The sequence below is a fragment of the Panthera pardus genome, unplaced genomic scaffold (genome assembly GCF_024362965.1).
Source record: "Panthera pardus isolate Hobbes unplaced genomic scaffold, ASM2436296v1 HiC_scaffold_22, whole genome shotgun sequence".
Lineage (NCBI taxonomy): Eukaryota > Metazoa > Chordata > Mammalia > Carnivora > Felidae > Panthera > Panthera pardus.
The window spans coordinates 72,517,307-72,543,635 of NW_026526788.1; the positions used below are offsets into that span (position 1 = coordinate 72,517,307).

The window sequence follows — 26,329 nt, forward strand, 5'->3', positions numbered from 1 at the left end:
TTCCTTTGCTACCATGTCCATTTTTTCCAATATAACTTTTGTATAATGTGATTAAAATCCAAATTCTGGAGTTGGTCTGAAAAACCATAAATGACTGTTGAAGCTGGTTACATACCTATTATGTGACATTTGAGCTTTGAGAGTATTGTTTACTTGGCACTGACATCATGCCCATTGCTAATATTACTGATGTCATTCTGATCACGTAAGGCAGACTTCCAGATCCAAGATGATCCCCTCCCAGTGTGCACATGGCCAAGTACCAACCTTTATCATTTTCCCATCTTTACGTTTGTTGGGGGTAATCAGACATCTCAGAAAAGATGACACATAAGGATAAAAGGACATAGCAGATCCAATGCTTCCTAACCAGTCCCCCTGCTCCCAGTGGGGTCCCCCCAGGCTCCTTTCCTGTCTGCAGCCTTTTTAATCTTTCTAAAAAGCACAAATCAAAAATCTTCCCAGTGTTCTCCAGGAACCAAAGACTCTAGCATTCTCTCTCACCATATTCCTTCTAGAAATCTGTTTTCTGGTCTCCAAAAGGACCTTGATCTTGGATGGTGCTGGACCTTTGCACAAACCCTTCCACTCCCTAGGATGTGTTTTCCGTTGTCTTTCTGTCTGTTTAACTCCTACTGGTTCTTAAATCTGTGTGTAGACATCATTTCCTCCAGAAAAGCTTTCTTCACATCCATTACCATATCCCCTAAGACTGGATTAGAGGCTGTCCCACTGCCTTACTGCTGCACCCAGAGCTCCCCCCATCTCAGCACTTATTCCTCTATATCATAAGTGCTTGTTTACTTGTCTGCATATCTCTCATTAAGGGGGTTACATGTTGTATGTATCTGGCAAAGGCCTGGCATGTAGTAGGATATCAAATAAATATTTTCTGAATGATCAACTCACTAATGAAAAGAATGAATGACTCCACTAGAGTCAGGTATTTAAAATTAGGCCATGTCCAATCACTAATATCCTAAAAGAGAAAGGTCTTAAAAGGTGAATGGGGATTTGCCAAGAGGACATGACAGGTAGGGCACTCCAGAAAGAGGGAACAATACAGCCAAAGCCACAGAGATGTGAACATGCTTTTCATTCTATGTTTCACCAAAGAATAGGCAAGTTGATCAACACATGAAGACTTGTTCTGAGAATTATTAATCTGTATTGATCAGGATGCTTTCACTTGCAGGAACATAAAGCTCTAATTCAAACTGGCATAAACCATAGGGAACTGCATTCATTCACATGATTGGGAAGCCCAGGGGTAGGGAAGCTTCAGGTTTGGTTGATCTAACAACTTAATGACCTTTTCAAGAGCCACTTCTTTTCTGTTCCTGTGCTCTCTTGTCTATGGTGCCTAATGGTTTCATACCAAGGCAAGCTCCTGTCCCAGTTGAAGAAGGGCCACTTACCGCAACTGGGGCCATACAGACCTTCTCTTTCACATCCAGTAAGAGACACAAAGTGCATCTTCCTCCCCATCTTCCCAAACAAAATCTCTGAGGTTCACTCTGATTGGCCAGTGGCCTGAGAAATGGAATGTGCCGATTGGCTTATACCAGTCAGGGTGCACTCCTGGACAAGGTGTGAAGCCAGCCTCTGCAACACACGTGGAGTGGACCGTGTTGGCGGGGAATGAATATCTGAATGGAAGGAAAGATTCTTGGGGTTTTGACAAGAGCACCTGGAAGGATGGAGATGCCATTGACTGAAATGGGGAATGCACTGGGAGGAACAGATTTGAGGAGGGAGGACAGGGTTTAGCCATGTCAGATTTCAGATGTTCATCAGACATCTAACTTGGATGTCAGGTGAGCTGCTAAATATATGAGCACAGAGTTGAGGGTGGATGTCATGGTTACAATGTAAACTTTGGTGTCTTCATTGTATGCATGGATTTTTTTTAAACCCTGCATTTCCAGTAAAGAGATTAACACCGTGCTTAAATTGTGTTGAGTGCTTAATAAGCGTTTTTAATTATAATTACTATGGATGCCTCCTGGACTTTTTCTATAACACACTGATAATGATGAATAATGAATAATAAAAGAAATGAATGAAAAGATTGTCTGCAAATTTGCTCAAGTAACAAGATGGAACAAAGGATTTTAAAAGAATTTAATCTTAAAAAATACATCTGTTAAAAACCCTCTTATTAAGAAGGATATCCATTTTCATCATAATGAAACAGTTTGCAAGTCACTTTAATTGTTTTAAAAGAAATGTTTACTCAAATCATTTACCTATTTCTGGTCTCAGTAAATTTTTAGGAAATATTCCTATTTCTAGACCCCCAAATCAAATTTTTTTCTTCCCTTTAGGTCGGAGTTCTATAACCATTTGAAAGGATGAGCCAGCCCATGTATAAATGGTTCACTTTGAGCATGTGATTTTTAACCTGTTTCTTGCTGGACTTTATTTCTTGGATGTTAAGAGCTAACTGCATCAACTCTGGTTCTGCTTGCTCCTCTGAAATGTTCTTCCAGAAGGCAACGGACTGCCCTTTCCATTTCTTTTTTGTTTTTCCTAACACATGCATTATACTTACAGTGTGTCAGGCACTATTCCAAGTGCTTTATGCATATTGACTCATTTAATTCTGACCATACACTATAAGGTGGGTGCTTTTATCCCCATTTTCAGGAGAAGCAGCTGAAGCACAGAGAGTTTATCATACACCTTGCCTGAGGTAGCAAGCTATTTACTAGTGGATTTAGGTTTTCCCAAGGTCATTGTGATGTAAAATTTTTCATGTGTCTCTCTTGGTCTGCTGGACTATTGGTGGCCTTTGGCCAGCTCATTATTCCTGCTCCAGGATGCCAGGATTTGTCGCTGTTTTGTGTAACAGCTGCTGAGATTCAAGACTCTGCAAAGGTATTTCTTCTTGTCCCAAATCCCTCTAGCACTCTTGTGTACATATGCACGTGTATGCACACACACACACACACACACACAAACACACTACAGCCAAAGGAAAGGTGGAAGAAATATAAAAAGTAGATTCCCTAAATCTAGCAAGTAAAAAATTAATATGTTTTTGCCTACTATCTATGTCTATGTAGCTGTAAGTATCCACTGCCTTGAACCTCCCAAATACCTTGAAGCTAATATATGGTACCATGATAAGGGTTTATAGGAACATTCAGTGCAAATAATAGGATGAATGTTTGCCTAAATGGCGACAGACTATGGGAGGGTGCTGCATGGTGAGGAAATTATCTGGTACTTCCTGAACAGGTATAGTCACCCCAAATAAAAATTTATTTTCTAACCCTTGGGCAGATCCAACTCGTCCCCCCGTCCATAGTGGTGCTATCTCAAGAGCTCTGAGAATTCAGTTTCTGACTTCATGGCAACTGCAGATTTGACCTCTCGCTCCTCTGGGACCCTCACGGGGGCTCATCTCCTAGGGCTGTTACATGGTCTCTGCTCTCGCTTTGATTTTTCTCTCCCCTAATTTATACAAGCCACTTGTATAAATGCTGGTAAGTTCTGGAAGTCTGGGGGACATACAGGAGTGTTGTTTTTGAAGCAACATGAGCGACCTGCCCCTGGGAACCCCTCACTAGTCACTTTTCCTCAGGCTCCAGAACCACTGCGCCACCTAAAAATACCCCCTCAACTTCTCTAGACCCCTCTTTGACTTTTATCCCTCTCCCAAACTCCTGATCCTATCTTGTGCAGAGGGACTTACCAGGGTTTTCAAGTATTGGAGACCATGCCTTTGGAACCTCATCTTTTCCAGCCAAAGTGGATCATGGAATATTTTCTAAATAAAGGCCATCCTACCCTAAAAGGAACTTGGACTCCAACTGTTAAAATAATTATTTCCTGCCTCTACTATTTAGACATCATTTGAATCCAAGCTAATTCATGCATCCCTCTTCAAAGACTCAAAATGATTCTTTTTATCTTGAGCCACAAAGATAGCAGCAATAAAAATTAGCTGAGAAGAAGGGAATCCACATGAATTACATAAATTTACACCCAACAAAACAGTTCACTTCAGCACATATGCACACACATACGTGCACACACACGTGTCACATACACAACTCTAAGTAATAAATCATATTCAAGCCTCGTGTAAGTTACATATGAGGTTTATTACCAACTTCTCTGCTCTAAGGTACAGATGAGACTTTAGCCAGAGGTGGATGAACATTGTCTCTGATTCTAGCCTGAACTTTTCTCTTTCAACTGCTTTTCCTGATCTGTTTCTATGCTTATGTCAGTGGGGTCTTCTTTTTCTTTTTAATGTTTTTATTTATTTTTGAGAGAGAGAGAGAGAAAAAGTGGGGAAGAGGAAGAGAGAGGAAAAGAGAGGATCTAAAGTGGGTTCTGCGCTGACAGCAGTGAGCCCAACATGGGGCTTGAACTCACAAATCATAAGATCAGGACCTAAGCCAAAGTCAGATGCTTAACAAACTGAGTCACCCAGGTGACCCCCCCATCAGTGGGGTCTTCTGAGAAGCAGACCCCAAGATGGGATCAGAGATACAAAAGATTTATTCAGGGAAATGTCTATGAAGAAGAAAAAAGGACAAGATGAGAGCAGGCAGGGAGAACCGTCATATTGCAATGCAGGTCTGACACCCATGAGAGGAGAGAGGGAAGGAAAGATTGGGTTGAAAGAGTCTCAGTCCTCAGCAAAGTTCTGAGAAAATCTTGGCCAGGTTCATGGAGAGTCCCCAAATGAAGGCGGCCCTTTGTAGGAATTGTACTTCAGGTAGGAGTGGATGGTCTCTGGTACCTGTGTCATAGTCATTGGCTGGGGACAGTTGGCAGAGCGTAGCCTCTGTTTCTGTGCCACGGTGGGTCCAATGGGTGGCATCTGGGCTCCTGCAGCAGATTCTCCTAAAAGGATCTGAGTGGCACACTCTGTGGCTACCACAGCATCCCACCTTGTTCCTTTTCAGGTTTCTCTGGAAGTGATGCCAGCTTGGTCATTTCCTCATTAGAACTAAAATTAAGTACATTATTTAATTTAACAAACAGTCATGGAATCTCCATTACCATATTTCAGACATTGGTCTTGGCACTAAGGATGTAAAATAAATAACACATTCCTCACCTTGCCAGGAGCTTATAGTCTGGTGAGGGAACTGGACAGGGAAAGAGTTATAAAGCAGTGTCAGAAAGTATGAAGTGCTTTGGGAAGACAGAGAAGTTGGGGAGAGAGGCTGAGGGAAGGGGTAGGAAGGAGAAAGCCTTCATAAAGTAGGTAAGACAGGGGGTTCAGACTTTGGGGCATAATGCTCTCCAAGGGACACCAGGATCTGTGTGGCCTCAGACTTTTTCTTGTTAGCCCACATGAACTGATGGGACCTACCGATGGGTTTGGGAAGGACTGGGGAAGTCTGGGCTACACTCAGCAGCTGAGTTCACATCCCACAGACAGGGAATCCCTGATTTTAAAAAAAAAAAAAGTCAACAGTTGACTGATGATAAGGCAAAACCTTACATCCAGTTCCATTACAACAACACACAAGGACAAATTCTTCCAGTACAAGGAATGTTTAGCAATGTGGTTCAGTTGATGTGTGTGAGTGTCCAGACTATAGAAAAGACTTAGGAAACAGCTTTCTCAGGACCAAAACCTCTTTGGACTTAAAGGGTTCTGAAAACCCAGTTTGAGCCAACCCTTCTCTTCAGAAGATTATTCCCTTACAAGATGACAAGATATCAGTACATTCTGAATTTGAGATTGAAGGAGAAAATAAGGACAGAGCTTAGTGGCTGGAGAAAAACAGCTATTTGGCTCCACCTGGACATGTGGACATGGCAGATGATAGCTGGCAACTTCAGTCTTTACTTTGTGACCTTCAAAGACCATACACAATGAAGACAAGAAAAGTGTCTGGTAGAAATGAAGTGATAGTTTCCAAAGATATCTCTAGATTTGTGCACATATGAACCCTGCTTAATTCCCTCAAGATCTAAGTTCATTCAGTATACATGATTTCAGTTGTCAATGTTGTTTAAAGAAATCTTTCTATCGCTTCAGAATGGATTAATTAGTCAAAGAGACTTTAAAGGCTTAGACCTTCATCTTGCCAGGGGATTAGTCCAATTTAATCCACCAGGGCATTTAATAGGAGCCAGTGCATTAGGGCACAGTGTCTATTGATGATGTGGGAGTTTCCTCACTGTATTAAGAAAGAGTACACCCTCATGTGATGCTGTGTACCCAAGAATGGAGATGGTCAGGCAATGAGAACTGCTCTCTCTCTGAATCCTTGGCCTGACTGGGCTGGGTTTCTGTACTGGTTAGCTACTGGCTTGTTAAACAGGAGGCATATATTTAAACCCAAATCTCCAGGTTAGCTGGGTACTTCTTCTGTTCTTGGCTGGAGTCACTCGTGTGTCTTTGGTTAAAGTAGGTTGAGTCATCAGTGCTGCTAATCTTGACTAGATCTCTCCCATACTTGGGGTTGGGTGGCTTTGAGCTATTCCAAGATGTTGCTGCCACAACATTTAATGACAAATCAAGTCACACATCTTGCCCAGATACGAATGTGGGGAAATAGACTCCAGATGTTGATGGAAAGAGCTGTCAGGTCACCTGCAAAAGGCATGAGTGCAGGAGGGGGAGGGGCTGAAGAATTGTGACCATTCACAATCCATCTATCGCCATCTCCAACCTGTTTGTCAACCTCGAAGAAGTCTGGAGGCAGGTCAGGTGTCAGAAGGGTTTTCCTAACAATGGGTCAGGCTGACCTTGTCTCTGGACTTCTTATACTGCCTTGTCCTCACTGCTGTTGTCAGAATTGAGGGCGCCTTTTTAGTTCACGCGCTTTGACTTTTGCAGAAAGCAAAGTGCTCCAATGCAGTACGCCTCATCTTAAACAACCAATGCTGATGAACACAGGGTTGCTTCTCCTTATCTCTAAAACAAGACAACAGCCCTGATACGATTTTCTGCTCAGCCCTGATACGATGATGACTCCACAGTCATCATTCACTCTCGGTAGTTCATAAAGATCATGACTTCAAGGTTGGACAAATACAAAAAAATACTTTTAAAGACATCTCCCAGCTACCTTCACTGAGCCACGGACTGCACTTCTGTACACACTGAATAGAGTCAGCTGATTCAGGATGGTTATTTTATTACTGTGGAACCACACACCTCTTGCAGCAGCTGCCCAGCTCACAACCACGCCTCCATGTCTGGGAGCACAGGGATGGGTCCCCTTGGCCAGGAACACCCAACAGGATCCAGTTCCCATTGCTAATTAATTGAGAGACAGCGTCTGACCTAACCAGGCCAATTGTCTGGTAAATAAAAATTCTTGGCTGAGACGCACACAGCCTGAAGCTCTATCAGGTCCAAAGCAGAAGGGATCTGAGAACCGGCTGAGGTCTCTAGGGTGGTCCCATTTGGGGGACTTCCTTAGGTCTCATGGTTTAACAACTTCATGGATTCCATGAGATGCCCCCAATATTTTTCCAATAAATCCCTCCTTTAAAAATTTTTTTGGCTAGCCAGAATTGATTTCTGTTGCTTGCAACCAAAAGAATAACTAGCATACCCCTAAAAGTTGCCTGTTGAAATACCTCATGGTCTGTACTTCACTATTGTTTCAGGATTGGGGTGGGGAGAGTAGCCAACACACACAGGGATTCCGGATAACGGGGCTATCAGAGCATAGAAACCTGGGGCAGCAACCTCTAGCAACATGTGAAATGCATGTATCTTTTAACCCTTAAATTCCACTTGTAGGAATTTATCCCACAGCTACACCATCCATCCAGGTGACTAATGTATAAGAATACTCACAGAGGCATTGTGCTCAGTAGTTAAAGACTGAAAACAACCAAATGTTCATCAGAAGAGGACTGATTAAGGAGATATCCAAATATTAGAATACTGTGCAGGTGGAAAAAAGATTGGAGTACATCTAGATGCACTGATAAGGAATGATTTTTAAGACTACAGAAAATTTTTCAGAATCAGGTTGCAAAATAGTGTGTAGTATTATATTAACCATTTATATATATTTTTTTAACTTTTTAATGTTTATTTTTGAGGAAGAGAGAGAGAGACAGAGCATGAGCAGGGTAGGGGCAGAGAGAGAGAGGGAGGCACAGAATCCAAAGCAGGCTCCAGGCTCCGAGCTGTCAGCACAGAGCCCAATGCAAGGCTCAAACCCACAAACTGCGACATCATGACCTGAGCCAAAGCCAGACGCTTAACCGACTCAGCCACCCAGGTGCCCCAATCATTTATATTTTTAAAAAATATATAATATGTATATACATAATACATGGAATATATCTGGAATGACACAAAGATCTGGTAAAGGAAACATTTTTAACTGTACCATATCAGAAGCATATATTACCTGTATACAAACAGGAGTGAAATAAAGTTTTTTTAAGAAGGAAACCCCCTTGTCCCCGAATGCCCGTGCCCCTATCCTCCAGTGCTGGAGAGCCCGCACTCACTGCCACCACCAGACTCCCGTGGCTGCCGCAGATGAAACCCTCCAGTCCTGCCTGGAGGACTCCTAAGTCAACCCTGATCACCCTGAGGCGGTCTCAACCAGCGAACTCTGAAGCAGGGGCCTTTCCCTTGGGGTGAGCATGGCACCCACAGGGGAACTGCCAGTGAGGTAAGCTCAGGGGGAATGGGCTTGGGGGCCCGACCCCCAGGGAAATCGTGGCAGATCATGTGATGGCTATTGTTCCCAAATCTAAGCAGATACATCTTTTCTCCCTGCTTCTCTGAAGACCAACATGTCTGTCTTTCCGCCTCCTTTAAGCAGGGCCCTATCACCTTTCTCCAGCCCTGAAATTCACTCTCAGAATAAGATAAAATGCCAACCAAGTCCATTCATATGTATATTGGTTCTTTTGTTAATGCATAACCACTTCAGTGGCAGGCATGGTTTTAGAGGCTAGAGGGATAGCAGTGGCCAAAACCAATGAGGTCTCTGTCCTCACAGAATTGCATTCCACGGTGGGAAAAGTATGATTGCAAAAATAAATAAATAGATAGATAAATAAACAAACAGATAAATAAGATGATTATAACTTGTGATAAGTGATCTAAAGGAAAACACATAAGGTGCTAGGGAACTGGGGTCTGGGGTTGGGTAGGAGGCTGGCAGTGGAGGGGCTCAGGGCTGTTCAACAGTGGCCTCACTGATGAGGTGACATTTAAACTAATTGTTGGTTGACAAGAAGAAGCCAGCCCAGTGGAGGTCTAAGGAGGAGAGTTTCAGGGCATGGGAAAAGTAAGTGTAAAGACCTTAAGGTAGGAGAGGCTTTGGCATGTTCAATGGAGGCCAGTGTGGCCACGTGTGGAGGTTAAAGTGAACAGCTGCAAGAGAAGAGGTCCAGGAAGCAGACAAGGTCACCTGACATCCACCAACTAATGTACCTATTCATCCACCATTAGATTATCACAAATCTTTTCACCACAGTGTCAAAGAAAAGCATAAATGCCTTTGACTTCACCACAGTCTGTAAATTGCATCTTTCCAGACCATATGAGCAGACTTCCAAAGTTTAAACATCTCATCACTCACTTAGGCCAGTCGTACAACTCAAGTCTGACATTTTGGGGGACAGTTTATTTTCTATTTCAACTTATTCTCTGTAAGTGTTTCCCTTAGTCTATGTGGATGGTGCTCAACAGATTGGCAGACAACTTGCTCAGATTCACCAAATATTCAACAACTCCTTATTTTGCTTTGTAGGGTCTGAATCCGAATCCCGTCTCATCACTCATTTCCTGTGTGGCTTTATCAGAATGAAGCAATTCATTTATCGCTCCATGCCTCAGTTTCCACACTCATAAAGCGGGGCGGGGGGGCAAAGAATGGTTCCCACTTCATGAGGTTGTTGTAAGGCTTAAATGAGGTAATACACGTAAAAGGCTCTGACTACACGTAGCAAGCCTCAGTAACTATTGGCTCCTATTCTTTATGACCCCAGAGAAAGTCTTTTACATTTCAACACAGGAAGGCCCTTCAACCAGTCTTCCAGCATTTTGGCTATTCACAAAGAGCATGAATTTTGACATTGAGGCATATTCGACTTGGGAGTAGAGTAGGGCACCAGTGGTGTTTGCGCTGTGAAGGCTTATCTGCCTGTTGTGTGAACTGGCGGGGCTGTTCACAGATGCACGGGTCTGTGGGTCATTCATGATGGCCTCACGGGGGCCTAGTCTCATAGGACAGGTGTGCAAACTTCGGAGAGACTGGGGAAACTCTGTAGACGTGACACGGTCTGATGACGTGGGCTTTTAGAGGCTCCTGAACCTGGCTCTTCAAAATTTTGTAATAAACTTCTGTTGTTTGAAACCATTATATTTTGCATTGATTCATTACCTAGGACGTGATAACCGGAACAGGCGGTTAATGCGGGACTGTGTTCATAGGCTGCTGTGGAGGGTGCTGAATCTGTCTCCAAAACTCATGCACTCGGGTATTAGACTGCCAGAGACAGAGAGATCAGTAGAGAGAGACAAAGAGACAGGGAGACAGAAAGAGAGTTCTTGATCAGAATTTCCCTTTATTTCAGCTATATGAGGGCGGGAGCGGGGGGAGCATTTCCATTTATTCTAATTGACGAATACTACCCTCCATTATTAGAGTTTGCTGCTGTGTCCTTCCTGGGACTTGTAAACTACTTGGTGAGAAAATAGAAAATCGGAAAGTGGGGCCCACTAGGCTCATGATTACATGCACAGGTACGCGGGTACAAAGTGAGGGGAATTTTCACCCCCTTGTAATCAAGCATTCCTTCATCTTCCCAGACTTGCAGGAAGGTGTGACTACTATAATTAATCTTGTTTTGTGTATTTGTGCAGATTAAAATATTAAGTGCACACAGCATGTTCTATTATCACCTGCCGTTTCCTTGAAGCAGGGTCCAAATGATAAGGCTCCGGTATAAAAAAAAAAAAAAACCAGCCTGGGTACTAGATGGAGAGGGAGGGACGCCTGGAACATCCCACAGGGTAAGTTACCTTGGCCTTCCTCCCGCCGGCTGTTGAAGCAGCCAGGCCTGACTTCCTCAAAGTCTGTGCTCGTTGCTCTGGTTAGTTTCGGTGAGGCTGAGAATGTCTGGATTTATTGTAGATGGTGAACATGTGGACAGTCGCACTCTTTCTGCTGGGAGCAGTCACAGGTAGGAAACCATCACACCTGCCCCACGGGACGGGCTTAAATGCAGCATCTCAGCACCGGCCAGAGAAAGCCTTACCCACGGCAGTGAGTGGTTCCAGACAGCTCTGAGGGTCCAGAGAGCCGTGGGGCCGGGGGTGGGGGCGGGGTGGGGGCGGAGGTGGTCAACACTCTGCCTGGGAGACAAGGCAGTGTGAGGGGGGACCCCACTTCAGAGCATCTCTCCACCGGCCTGTCTTCACGTCCAGGTACTTTAGACTAGACTCTCGTAGGTAAAGCATTAAACACCTGCCTGGGTTAACAGATTGACTTATGAGTACGTGTTATCACGTTAGTCGAATAAGTATATCTGAAGAGCTGGGGATGGGACACAGAACTTCTAAGTTTTGATGGTGGTTCTAAGCGGCGGCACAGCTGGTGTCTCTATGGCAGACCAGAAGGTGGCACTGGGGGTAAGAAGAGAGTGGGTGGGGAGAGGCAGGGTGTCTCCACTCTTCAGACTGTCTCCGGGCAGAGCAGTGAGGACCTGAGAAGCTGAAACACCCCCCACCCTCCCACCCCGGAGCCCAGCCTGGGGAGCTAAGCCGTGAGCACATTCGTCCTTTGTCTACAGCAAAGGAAATTTGCTATGAACATATCGGGTGCTTCTCCGACTCGGAGCCCTGGGCCGGGACTGCAGCCAGGCCCCTGAAAGTTCTCCCCTGGAGCCCCGAGAAAATCGGCACCCGCTTCCTGCTCTACACCAATGAGAACCCAAACAACTTTCAGGTGAGACTTTGTCGTTTCAACATCATTGTGACTGGGAGAGGGGTTGTGCCCACCCCGCAGACTAGAAGGTTCTTGTGTCTGTCCCCTCCTCCTCCACCATGCTCTGTCCCACTTTATCCGTCCAGCTGCCCCCGCCCTCCAGGCCTAGCCAGACCCACACAGAGTAGGTTTTCTGTAAAATGTTGGCTCCAATGAATGAATGGTTCACATTTGCCGGAACCCCTACCTGGTTATGTGATTCTGGTCTGGGGCAAAGCTTCCCATCTACCAAGAACCCTGTGGAGGTAAGACTGTGGGCTACGATTCAGCCCCAGTGGAGACAGTAATTCCTGACTGGCCGGGGTCGGAGTGATCAGTGCAGGCAGGAAAATGAGAGTCAGGGTGGGCTTCCTGGAAGAGGTGGCTTTTGTGCTAAGGTTTGAAAGATTAAGGCATCAGAACAAGCAGAAATGGAGAAGGAGAGGCAGGCCTGAATGGCCAGGCTACAAAAACATGCAACCCCTTTCTGCTTTTGTCACAGACTCTCCTTCCCTCTGACCCATCAACAATTGAAGCATCAAATTTTCAAACAAACAGGAAGACCCGGTTCATCATCCACGGCTTCATAGACAAGGGAGAAGAGAGCTGGCTTCTGGAGATGTGCAAGGTAGGGCCGGCTCCCAGCCCCATGGTCTGCCCTGTCCCCGGCAGCAAGCCTTTCAGAAAGCACAGCAGATAAGCTTGGAGACAGGAAATCCCTACACACAAGTTAACTTCAGGCAATTAAAATGATTCTCTTTACGATAGTAAGAATTCACGTCCACGTTTCCGGACGCCATCTGTAGCCTGAAGCAGTGGCCTTGGCTATGTGGGCAAACACCTGCACCATCTTTTTTCTGGCTAAATCAAAGCCAAAGGTCTGCTTCCGTTTTTAGTGAGGGCACTTTGTGTTCCTGCGCAAGAGGGATTGTGTTCTTTTTGTCCCAGTCTCTCCCACGTCCCTGCGATGATGTGTTGCTACAACCATTTATTTGGGAAATGGAGAACTAAGGTGCACCAGGAGACCGAATTACAGAATAGAAAGTGTCAAAACTATACGTAACATAGCGTCTATTGGCTAGAAGGACAGACAACAGAAGAACACGCACGTGCACACACACGCACACACACGTGCACAGGCATACACACACAAACACCTAATGATATACCGTCACCCTTTCTTTTTACATAGACACTGATTCCATCTATTTTTCTGATGCCTAAGAGTTTACCCGAGCAGCCTGTCCTCCACACACACATTAATAATTCTGACCTATCATGTCAATGGGAGAAGTTACAAACCTAGAAAATTAAAGTCATTCTGCATTTGGCCTTGATTTACCAGGCATTTAACTCTTCTGTCCTATCAGAACAACTATAAACTGTATCTTACAGTGTAAGATAGAGTTTATACTCCAAATTCCTCAGGGCTGTAAGAGATTCCTCAGGGTTGTTTTAAAAGTAAAGGTCCTGAGGAAAAACTCTTGGTATCTCTGTGTGCGTGATCACACATATTAGTATCATAGATGTGACAAATTTGAAGTGGGCTTTAAATTTATAGAACCGTTTTCAACTCAAGCTGGCCTGTGTACTACCTGGCAGAATGTCTAAGGCTCCATCCATTTCCTTGACCTCCTAGAAGTTTTCAGAATTCTTCAATCTCTTCTTAAGTCAGTTGCAGTTTTATTTTTCAAATATCTGCGGTGTGTGTTTCCTCCATGAAATACTGTGCTATCCTGACTGTAGACGCTTAGTAAATGCCCAGAAGGCAAGTCCGGTTATTGGCAGGGATGTCAAGAGGCCAAGAGGAGGGCTGGAGGTCAAATCCACAAGGTCATTTGGACACTGGCCATCAGAGACGGCACTGGAGACCTTTCCTCTTCAAAACAGGGCTCTTCTAGGGATGCAGTTGTTCCCCCACATACCTAATCAACTTTACCGAATTTGGTCAGAGAAAACCAGAGAGTGGCCAGCTTTTAATTAACCTGCAAGCTAGAGAGGGAATAGGTTTGCCTTGCCCGTCGCCTTTACCCTGAGGGATGACTCCTAATCGACAACAAGGTTCCTAACAAAGCCCAGTTTGTCGCGGCGCCCCAGTGAGGAAAAGACAGAACGACCAGTAGTAACTGTGAGTCACCATTGCGGAGCCCTGGTTAGACGGGGTTTTGCGCGCCCCTATGATAACATCCTGGTGTCTTTCCAACACCAGAACATGTTCGCGGTGGAGGAGGTGAACTGCATCTGCGTGGACTGGAAGAAAGGTTCCCAGACCACGTACACACAGGCCGCCAACAACGTGCGGGTGGTGGGTGCCCAGGTGGCCCAGATGATCAGCATGCTCTCGGTGAGTCCGCCGGCCGGGCTGCTGGGGAGGCAGGCGGCTCCCCCGGGTCTCTGTCGTCTAAAGATGCAGCTGAGAGTTATAGATTTTGACAAGAAATAGAAAGAATCGTATTTGTCTCAGAATCTTACTTCTAAAACGCTGAAATTTGCCTTAATAAGGACACGGCAGTGGAAGAAAAATCAGTAATAGCTAACACTTAGGAGGCATCTTCCGTTGACAGATGTGAAAGCTAAGGATGTTTATGAACATCTTCCATTGACAGATGTGAAAACTAAGGCCCAGAGAGGTCAAAGAGTTTGCCCCTCAAAATCATAGCACAGGGGAATACAAGAGCTGTCTAGTGCCAGGGGACCCCCACGACACCGGGTGGTCTCTGTGTGGGGCAAACAAGGCGTTCCCAAGGAGCACCAAATGGAACCCGAGGGCAGCAGGTGCGATTGGCAGGTACCAACGCCACGGCCCTGTTGGTGGCCCTGTTGATGGCAGAGAATTTCGTTTGCCACCGTCAATTCAGCTGTTTCTTCCTACCCGGGTCTTTCATTCTGGCTAACTTGGAGTCTTGAATTCTTTCGGTGAAGTCGTTAACTCTTCATGACTCTATATTCTATCCCAGATAAAGGCCCGAGCTGTTTCTGTCTTATAGTGAAAGGGTCCACAAAAGAACCGATCAGTTCCAACTACTTCTGCACCCCTGCAGAAATTAAAACCTGTGATGTTTGTCCTAGAGGTTCTGAAGATCAACGAGTATACATGGGCGAACGTCTGTGAGACCTACACGTGCAAACACTCATAGCTGTATGCCATTTGTTCATCCAATATTTGGGGGGCACAGTGTCAGGAACTCTGCTAAGAGGTCAAGAGGACGGTGAGGTCCCAGGCCCTGGAGGAGCTCATGGTGAAGACTTGAAACGAGAGGAGAGGATGGTCAGGGTTCTAATGGGGGGACTATAGGGCTTAATTGGGAGCACATGTGGGGGCACCGTTTAATCCGGGCTGGGGGACTGGGGGAGTGATGAAGGATGTCTCCCAGGGAGAGACATCTAAGTTGAGAGCTGATGGCTCGGCTGTGTCATGTGAGCTGGACAAGTGGTTGGGGAGTGACAGCAACATCATCAGACCCGCAGATGAGGGAATATGATGTATCCGAGGGCCCGGAAATCCTGCATAGGGTTTGGCTAGAGAAGAATCTAGAAAAATGGGTGTTGAGTCAGGAAAGTTCTGAAACCCTCGTAATGAATTTGGGCTTGATCCTGAGGGCAGTGGGAGCCATAGAAGGTTTTCAACAGAGGGGTAACGACATTAGGTTTGCGTGTTACAAAAACCACACATGTAAACAAAACAAAACAAAACAAAACACCACAGCACAAAAATGTTCTGAAAATGCACTCTTCCCTCTCCAGACAAACTATAGCTACTCTCCTTCCCAAGTCCACCTCATCGGCCACAGCCTGGGAGCCCACGCGGCAGGAGAGGCTGGGAGCAGGACTCCAGGCCTGGGCAGAATTACAGGTAAGGCCCAAGGTGCAGGGCCCCGGGTTTTGTCCCCAGTGACCCCAGAACGTGGTGCAAGCTTGTCGACCAGCCAGAAGCTGGCCCGAAGTAGTCTGTCCCCAAAATGCTCTGCACAGAACATTTTAGGAAGCCCCCAGGAAGCCCCTAGGAAACCCCCAGGAAGCCCATCTTTCTGGAAGGGGAGGTGGTGCTTTTGTTCACCCCCCCTTTGCTTCCCCTTGCTTCTCCTGTCTGTCTCCATCCCTCCTCCTTAGATCCACGTTTCTTGGCAGTGTGGGTCGTTCAGCAGGACTGGGCAGCCAGGAAAATGGAGATGAAGGCCCATGTGAGCGTGTGCAAATGTAATTAAGAATGCACACTGTTCTTCCCTTCCCCCTTCTCTTTGAACTCAAAGGCAGAGTGGAACATGAAAATCACGCTTCCAGAGCCTCTACTGGTAGGAGAAACCCAGCCACCAGTGGTGCAGATCACTCTTGCAAGCCAAGCAGAACCTTCACTTTGTAACAACAACAACGGCAACAACATACATTATATAATAGAATCATAATAATGTAATGCTATGATTATTATTATAGTAAGCATAGATTAAGTGCTTGCTTAGCCCAGATACTATGTAAAGTGCCTTACATTTCCTCACTGAATCCCCAGAACTGAAGAAACAGGCTCAGGAAACTGGATAACTTGCCCTAAATCACGCAATAAATGAGTGGTGGGGCTGAGATTCTAACCCAGTTCGACTGCCGCGTGGCTCGAGAAAGCCTCTGCTGTCTAAGAGCTCTCCCTTTCATTTTCAACAGACAGTTATGCCCGGGCCTTTTCTGGCCAGCTGCTCTGCCGAAACCTTCAAAGAACTATTGACAAATTCAGGAGCCCTGCCAGGAAGGAAGTATAATCAGGAGGAAATAATAGTAATCAATATTTTACTGATACACTCATGATGGTATGCCAGCCACTGTGCTAAAAGCTATGTACATTATCTCATTTCATCTTATTGTAACCATATCATTACCCGGATTTTATAAACGGGGGAACTGAGGCACAAGAAATAGGTTGAGCAACTCGCCCAAGGTCATGCAACTTGCCCAAGAAATAGTTGAGTAGGAACTTAGAGTCAGGCTGCCTAGTTCCAGAATCTGTGTTCATAAATATGATATCATGCTACTTTATCCCTTTTTTCTTCAAACTTGAGAAGAAGAAAAAGAATGTTAAAGAAGAAAGATCTGCCAAGTAAATAGGAGAAAATAATGTGAAAAAAAATCCTTGGTCAGACAAATTTAAATCTCTTAGCTTATCTACCCTTCTTTATCCATGCCACTGGATCCCTTCTCTAATGAGCAACGTTGAAACTCTAGGTCCCCATATTCAATATGCAGGGCCATGGCACTGCATGACTTCAGAGTATGGCACCCCTCGAGTTGAGCAATGCACAGCCTGAGCAACTGTACGCCTTGGTCCTGCTGGCACCTACAGCCAGGCCTACTATTCTGCAGCACTGATCATCTCTTTTAGGGTTGGATCCTGTAGAAGCAAGCTTCCAGGGTACTCCTGAAGAGGTTCGGCTCGATCCCTCTGATGCTGACTTTGTTGATGTGATCCATACAGATGCAGCACCCCTGATCCCATTCCTGGGTGAGCCCAATGACGCTTTAGCTGCAAGCATGCGCAGTTGTGTTTTGACCAAGATGCATAACCCTGCATTATGAAAAACTCATTGCTATTCCAAACGTTTCAGGTTTTGGAACAAAACAGCTGTTAGGTCACCTTGACTTCTTCCCCAACGGAGGGGAGGAAATGCCAGGATGCAAGAAGAATGCCCTGTCACAGATCGTGGACCTCGATGGCATCTGGGAAGGTAAAGCCAGAGCAGAGCGAGGCATCACTTCCCTGGGGTGAGCAGTATCTTCCCAGAGCAAATCTCAAAAATGAAACTGCTCTTTAAAACAATTGAGCCAGTCCCCCCTTGGGAGTCAATGATACGGCTCCAGTTCACGTACAGTATTGTTCAATACTGTAGCCAAAATGGCAATGCTCCCCAATCATTTCCACGGCAGAGCCATTTGCCCAATGAGAGTCACCACCCCTGTATGTTGGGTCAGGATGAGAAACAGTCACTCGTAGGAAAGGTGAAGCAGAGAGAGTGCTATCTGGGGTTCTTCTTCACCATTGATGGAGCACACCTGGGCTGAAGGTCATCCTTCAGCGACAGATTTTGGATCTGATGAGGTGAAAAGGACAACGTAGAAGTGAATTTTTCAGCCCAGCTCATCACTGGGAACCACACAGGTTTAAACTGTTAGTGGTCTGACCAAATCTAACGAGTAAAGATTCTTACTGAATTCGATCAAAATGGCAGGTATGTATGACATCGAAGCAAATATTAAGAATGCAGATGTATGTGTTTGTCTCTTATGAGAGTTTCCATGGATAGGGTAGCCCAAACTCTCTCTCAGTAATAGCCAAGCAAGTTTGGGTCATATCTAGAAGGTATACTGTGACCTCTGTCACCTGGCAGGAGCTGTGGGGGCCAAGGAAAGTTATTAAGAAAGAAAAAAAAAGAGCCAACTCAAGCGACCCGAGCCTCCTTGTTATTTGCCTAAACACAGCATGAAAATGTCCGTGCTCTGGTTTCATCATGTCTAGGAGGTCACCTCACATCTGGCTGTGTCTTCAAGGACCTCTAGCCTAGTGCCTGGGACACAGGAAGGCACAATGGTTAGCAGCATAGGCTCAAGCACCAGACGGGCTTGGGTTTAATTGCCAGTTCTTCCATTTACTGGCTGCAATCCGTACATCTGAGGCTGTAATCTGTGTATCGCCCATACTTAGAAATGGTCTGGTACCTACCGCCTAGAAAGGCATTGTTCATAGGAACAACGCATGTAAAGGACTCAGAACACTGCCTCGCTCACAGAAAGCAGCCTCTCTATGTTCACTGGCATTTATTTTGGACTTACCTGAAGTTGACCCGATCTTACGTTTCTCCAACTATGGCCCCACTTTGGAATCTCTCCCCTTGGAGAGACAGAAGCCGTCAGCTCCCCAGACCACGTATGTAGACGTCCTCATTTGTTTCCCCAGGGACTCGGGATTTTGTGGCTTGCAATCACCTGAGAAGTTACAAGTATTACTCAGAGAGCATCCTCAACCCTGATGGGTTCGCGTCCTACCCCTGCGCTTCCTACAAGGCCTTTGAGTCTGTAAGCTATTATCCCTTGAGTCCCTCTGTGGGACGGTTGTCTGCTATGTTTGGGATTTGCAGCACCCTCTCACCGGTTTCTGACCATCTCTTACTTGTTTTGCATGGGCCCTCAGAGTTTACGATCCTGTGAAGCAGAGGGGGGGGAAAGGTTAGGCAGGAGGTGACTAAAATTCTAGATGAGTCATGTGGGTGAGGAAGACGCTGGGAAATCAGAACAATCCTTTCAATGATCTAGAAAACTTTCCTGCAGAAGGTGTTGTTTGAATCTGCATAGCATTTAGGAGGAAGAACAGGGCAGAGCAAGGGCGGCAGAACGTAGGAGAGAAGAAGTCCTATGCCAGAGAGAAGGAAAGGTGCACGCTGGAGTTCTAGATGCCAGGCTGGGGGGTTGGGCCTCTGGAATTGGCCACAGCCAGATTTATACCACAGGCAGTGGCAAATGCTACATACAGTCAGGGCTCTTTGTCCCAGAGTTTGGCTGTTAACCACGTAGCAGCACATCACGTGATGGAAGGTGTAATTGACCTAATCTGGAGCCCAGGAATCAGTATTTTCCATCGTGATGTGCAAGAGGCTTGGGAGTCCCAGCCTTGGTGAAGGAAATTTGGAAATCCTCTCTCCCAATCTCCTTCCTGTTACAAGCGAGGAAACTCAGACGGTAGGAGAAGTGCTCCCCCAGATGTGTGGGTCATAAAAAGGCAAATTCACACCTTATGGCTTGATCTGTCTCTTCTTAGAACAAGTGCTTCCCCTGCCCGGATGAAGGCTGCCCACAGATGGGCCACTATGCTGATAAATTTGCTGGCAGGACGAGCGGCGAGCCACAGAAATTCTTCCTGAACACAGGAGACTCCAGCAATTTTGCTCGTGAGTTGTAATTTGACCCTTCTCACCCACGTCGAGAAAGTTTAGCTTCCATTATACAAGAAAGACTTCTCTCTCCCCTGGAGTATTTGTGAGCACATCCTGACCATCTTAGCAGAGGGACACATCTACCAAACTCTCCCATTTAAGACTCAGCTGAGGATTTACAAAGAGTCTGCGTTTCTTCCTTTCTGCGTCTATGCCGTGAAATTAGTGGAATGAATGGGAGCACAATTCATGAGAAATCGTGACTTGCACATCTCTGTGGCAGTTTTTACCACTGAATTCTTTCCACTCCACAGTGCACTGTTCTTTTCTTTTTTTAAGGCTGTGTCGTGCACACGACTTCTTCTATTCCTTTATCAAACATTGATTTGGTACCAGCTCTTTGCTGGTCTGGGCCCTTTAAGAAGTCCAGTTCCTATCTTCCTACTTCTCCTTCTCTGTGCCTGTGCCCCGAAGCCCCATGTAGGGGGTCCCTCTCTGGTAGAGGGTGGACGGGAATCAGGAAAGAGTGATTTCTTACAAAAATCTGCTGACTCGTCTAGGTCATAGGGTAGAGATTGGGCACATTTGGGCCACTCTGTGCCAACCTTCCCTGTGATTGTTCCCTAAGAAGTTGCACTTTAAAAAAAGGCACTGTGTTGGGGCGTCTGGGGGGCCCAGTCAGTTGGGCGTTCGACTTCGGCTCAGGTCACAATCTCACGGTCTGTGGGTTCGAGTCCCGCGTCGGGCTCTGTGCTGACAGCTCAGAGCCTGGAGCCTGTTTCAGATTCTGTGTCTCCCTCTCTCTCTGCCCCTCCCCTGCTCATGTTCTGCCTCTCTCTCCCTCTCAAAAATAAGTAAACATTAAAAAAATTTTTTTTAAAAAGTCACTGCTTTTATATAAAGACATAAATACAATATGTGCCTTATCTAGTTTTTAAAGTCAGGTTTATTGAGGTACAATTTATAGACAGCAAAATCCACCCTTTGTAGTATATAGTTCTATGAATTTTGATAGATGAATAGTCATGTAACCATCTCCACAATCCAGATATAGAACACCTTCATCACCATATGTATATATACACTCACATACATATTTTAAGACAATGGTTAATCAAGCCTTCCAGTGTTGTGATGCATGAAATGCTGGCCCATATTTTAAAACGACAAATTAAACATTTAAAAGCCACATACTCACTCCTCAACCGACACTTCTGTAGGAACCACAGACTATGAGGACACTAGGGATGCAGGGATGAGCAAGACGCTCTGTGCATGAAATGCATCACCCAGCGGAGAAGGCGGAAACCGAGCGCGCAGCCCCAGTGTGCTGGGCGTGGCGACTTGCTGCTTGGCAACCTGGGACCGAGGACCTGGCCCTGCCCAGAGGAAGGAACAGGGACAGCATCCCCGGGGATGCAAAGGACAAGTGGGAGCTAGGCAAATGATGTGTGTGTGTTTCAGTACATGCGTGTGTACATGTGTGTGTGCGTGTGGGTGTAGATGTGGATCTGTGCATGCGTGTGTGTTCGTGTGCGCGTGTGTGGTTATAGGTGTGCAGGACGTCCTCACGGGCACTGACACAGCACTGCAGGTGTAGATCTGGGTAACAGCTGAGCCCCGCTCTATGACGGACACGGCCTGGGGCGCTGGGGATGTGCAGATACGGCACAGTCCCTGCTCTTGAGGTTCTCGCAGGACTACTTTCTTGAGCTACTTTTCCTACCATGGGAACAAGCGCTTGTCCCTTCTCTTTTCACCTTATCTCATAGTGCGGTCCCTCCCAAGCGGAGTTATACAACACAACTTTCTGCAATGATGGAAATGCTCTCTGTTGCCCAAAACGGTAGCCAGTGGCCACGTGTGGCAATTTAACACTAGAAATGTGGCTAGGAAGACTCAGGAATAAATTTTTGATCTTCTTTAGTGTGAACTTAAAGCAGCACCTATGGGTAATGTCCCTTTACTGGGCAGTGTAGCTCTGGAGAGGGAATACCACTAGGTACTTACCCCTCTTTATAGCTTATTTGAGTTGTAGATTAGTAGGATTTCTTATACTTTGATGCCTCGGTGTAAGGGATGACAGGATTCTGAAATTTGGGTCAACTATTTTGCGCATGAATAAATTGAAATCTTTTCTATCCCCTGTGCAGGCTGGAGATACGGAGTTTCTATAACACTGTCTGGAAAAATAGCCACTGGTCAGGTCAAAGTTGCTCTGTTTGGAAATCAGGGAAACACTCACCAATTCGATGTCTTCAGGTAAGTTTCCTTTTTTAGCACCGCATCTCACTTGATGATATACACGGACTGCAAATCCACACACTGAAATGTGTATCTTCTCTTTATCAAGTAATTTTAAATTATTTGCTGTATATATTAAAGTGACTTTCAGACTTCTGCTGACAATTTTCTTTTCTCAATTATAAATCCAGGCAATAGTTTTTTTCTCTTTTGATAGGTCTGTTTTAAAAAATAGATTATATATATATATATATATATATATATATATATATATATAATATTACCCCCAGGTGCATGTTTCCTTATTAGCATAGTAACACATGCATGTCGTGTTAAACTAAGTGGATAACTTATTACTGTACAAATAACTCTTCCAGGAAAAAATATGAAGGAATTATATAGTTTTCTATAAGAACATCGTGAGTAGAAACTAACTTGAGTTTGAGAAAACAACATTCAAGCAATGGTTTGAGGCTGCTGGCTTCTCCATTTCTCCATCCTTTATTTGAGAACTAATTTAGAAAAAAATAATTTCGTTAATCTCGAGTAGAAAAGAGTGGCATGGTCTTATCTGGTGATTAGAACTTGTTTCTGTGCATGGAATGTTTCTATTTCTTTATTTCTAGGGGGATTCTCACACCAGGCTCTACCCATTCTAATCAGTTTGATGCAAAGCTTGATATTGGAACCATTGAGAAAGTCAAGTTTCTTTGGAACAACAACGTGATAAACCCAACCTTCCCCAAAGTGGGTGCAGCCAAGATCACCGTCCAAAAGGGAGAGGAGAAAACAGTGTATGTATATCTTTGCTGGCTTGTGCCTCAGGGTGTTGGTAGAGATTGGTGTTCGTAATGGAAACTCACTCCAGAAAGTCAGTCACGGTTCAGCCAGAAAAGCCAAGACAATCTACCCACCTGAGGCCTTTTCTTTGTAGGCAAACAACTGACAGACGAGGTAAAGCATTTCTGTTGGGTGTTCTCAGCCCTATCTGAGAAGAAGAACACAGATGCAGGTCGCTGCCTTCAAGAAAAACTAAGGGGGCAAAATGAGAAAGAGAAGAAAGAAATAGTTTTTGAAAGTATCAGGTTATAAGTATGGGCTAGAGAGTAGCTACATTATAAAGAAGGGAAGATCATTGAATTCCAGGATAATAAACAAAAACTAAAGTAGTTTCAGCAAAAGACATAAAATCTGAGATAAGACAAGAGAGAGCTGGGCTAACAATAATTTATCCTGACTTTCGGCGTCACTTGCTGTGGCGGCCAGAGGATGGGGGGTAGTGACCTGAGTGGGGCAGAGCTAAGGCCAGGACCCTAATTCCGGTCAGCAGAACCCTCCTGCAGTGGTTTTGTGGAAGGGGATCCTGGGAGCTTGGTCACTGATGGTGTTGAGGCTTGGGAGGTTAAGTGAGGTTGTTAAACTCGGGCCTCAGGGAATGTGACTCCCCCAGGCCGGGAGGGCGGGTTGGCAGAGTTCACAGCTGCATCTCAGGCTGGCTGACCCCTGTGAGGTCCTCCATATCCCTGTGAGGGGCTGGCCCAGCCAGGCGGTCAGCAGATTAAGACAGATTTGTCAGCGAGAGCACAGCACTGAGGAAGCCGGGGGGGGAGAACCTTCTGCAGGCCACAAGAGCGGCCAGCACTTCCCTGCCCACCTCCTTCGGAGGACAGTGAGCCTCTAAAGTCAGTTCCCAGAGGGGCACCTGGATGGCCCAGTCGGTTAAGCGTCCCACTTTGGCTCAGGTCATTATGTCACAGTCCGTGAGTTCGAGCTCCACGTCAGGCTCTGTGCTGATAGCTCGGAGCCTGAAGCCTGCTTTGGATTCTGTCTCCCTCTCTCTCTGCCCCTCCCCTGCTCACGCTCTGTCTCTGTCTCAAAAATAATTAAAAACATTAAAAAAAATTTAAAGTCAGTTCCCAGGGCCCCGTCAGGAAACGGACCTGTGGCCTGGCTCCTGGGACCGTGTGGTTAAAAATGTGTCAGAAGAAGATGCTATTGCTAGAACCTTAAAAATGCAGAGTGGTCCCGGGAGACGACACACTCACAGGTAGATTTGAAGAAGGAAAGCACACACAAGACCGAATCAGCCAGAACATTGTGCCTTCCAGGTTTTCTGAGGAAAGGCTGTGACTTTCTGCACTTTCTAGAAATGGAACAGATTGTATTCAAGGCCACCCCTGAGGCTCTGAGTCCATTAGCTGCTTCTGAACCCTCCAGTGGCCTGCGTGTCCCTTCTTCCCCTGTCTGTTGACCCCAGAGGAAATCCACCTTAAGAGAAATGAGATGTTGGGACATCAGATTTTTAAAAATACAAGAAGATCAAAACCAGCATGGGCGATGGGCTTGGTGTGTGAGGGGCAGGTGATCCCAGACTGCAGGTGGCAGGCAGGGCTCGAGGTGCAGAGAACAGGAAATATGATTGCAGATAGAGCTAGGGCAGCAAGACAGGTGAAATACAAGAGACCACCGTGAAGACGACAGGTAAAACCAGGCAAAGCCTCAGAGCTCAAAGGCAGTGAGATCCAAGAAGCACTTGGTTCTTGGAACAACAGTGATGATAGTCACTTATATCTACAATGGTTTTTTTTTTTTTTATCAATTATAAAGCTTTTTCACATTTATGGTCATAAGATGTTGCATTATTAACATGGGATTCTCAGCGATCATGGGAGGGAACTGTGCCTTCTTCAACAAATGAAGATCCCAATACTCAGAGACTCAAGTAACGAGCCCCGTGTCCCCCCCTAGAAAGGAGGGAGTGGGGAGCCCAAAGGGAAAGATCCACTGACCGACTTCAGGTGCAGAAGGCAAGTCAAGGGCCAGTTAGAGTTCTAGCTGCTGCCTCAATGCCCCACAGTCCTGTCGGACTGAGGACCCCAGAGACCAGCGCCACTCTGAGCAACAGCTGACAGGGGACCTTGTCACAGACACCAGCCACCTGTCTCTTAGGAAACCCACGTTCTCCAGTAACTGGTTGAAGCTACAACCCTAGTGTTTTCCTCACTCCTTGTGAATCCTAAATCGGCAATCATCTTTTCTTAACAACTTAAAACTTCATGTAAAGCTACCCGATGCTTACAAAGCTTTCATTTCTGTCGGCAGGCACAACTTCTGCAGCGAAAGCACTGTGAGAGAAGACGTTCTCCTCACCCTCACGCCCTGTTAAAGTCCAGGCACAATCCGGTCACTGCGTTAACACCAATAAAAACCACTGATGCATCTATCTGCTCAGAACGTCTGTCACTGATGTCAGCTGGCCCCGCTGGGGACACTTGGGAATAGACCATTTAAATAAGCAGCCCTGAGCATTTCCATACATTTGGGTTTCTTGCCACTGACTTCTGACCACACCCCCCCCCTGTTTCCCAGCTTCCTTGGTCCTCACATTCATTCTTTTCTCCTCACCTAAGGGGACGGCATACAACAGCTTGAGTAAGTATGAGTGTACAGGGGTCTCAGCAGAGCCTTTAGCTCTGCCCCTCGTCTTACAGATGAGGAAACTGAGGCCTAGAGAGGGGAGGTAGCTGTTTAAGCAAGGAGTGAATCCTTTTAGGGACTGGGGGGTCCATTCCCCTGATTTTGGTTCCAGAGCTCATCCCTGACTCCGTCATCACCTTGAAGGAGCGTGGAAAGACCATGCTATGACGTGGCCTCTTTGTGGTAATAGGTAATAGAGCCTTGTCTCCTGGTGAGGTGCCCCAGCAGCCAGAGATGCTGGTGGCATATTTACTGGGCACTGACAGGCTTCCAGCCCCCACTCCTCCTGGACCTCAGCAGGCATCATCTCAGGGCAGAGCTCAGCACCGAGGAGGCATGGCTCCTGAGAGGAGCGCCTGGTGCAGGCCCCTGCTGAGGAAGGACTTTTCGGTCATCCAATCAGCTAGGGCCACCAAGGAGCCCTCAGCCAATCAGGCCTTGCCTCAAATCCCACCCACACAGGTGTTCACCACAGGGTCACCCAGGACAGGGTGTCCTACTCCAATATCATTCCCTGAGGACTTTGCAGGACCAGGAAAGCCACCACCTCCCCTGAGTGGCTCTCCTCTTGGCCACCAGGCCTCACATTCCACCATGACAGTTTCTGTGCCTTGGCCTCTGTTCCTAACCATTGGCGGCACGTCAAGCTGTGACTGAGCTTCAAACTTGAATGCGACTGGACCGCAGATTGTTCCTTGAGAGTAGATGTTGGAGTGACTGTAGTCAGGGTCTCACAGGGGAGGGCACAAGGTGAGCGGTCAAGCCACGGTG

The 26,329-nt window shown here is 46.1% G+C and overlaps 1 protein-coding gene across 1 annotated transcript; it reads left to right on the forward strand.

Annotated features, from left to right (window-relative positions):
- Nucleotides 1-10,900: 10,900 nt before the first annotated feature.
- PNLIPRP1 (pancreatic lipase related protein 1) lies at nt 10,901-25,304 on the forward strand. Its single transcript, XM_019459554.2, has 13 exons — nt 10,901-10,978; nt 11,100-11,148; nt 11,758-11,912; nt 12,433-12,558; nt 14,140-14,274; nt 15,675-15,783; nt 17,296-17,415; nt 17,519-17,638; nt 18,865-18,983; nt 19,723-19,852; nt 21,991-22,099; nt 22,708-22,875; nt 25,184-25,304. The coding sequence occupies exons 2-13, from the start codon at nt 11,100-11,102 to the stop codon at nt 25,245-25,247; spliced, it is 1,404 nt and encodes a 467-aa protein (XP_019315099.2). The 5' UTR covers nt 10,901-10,978; the 3' UTR covers nt 25,248-25,304.
- The last annotated feature ends 1,025 nt before the right edge of the window (nt 25,305-26,329 follow it).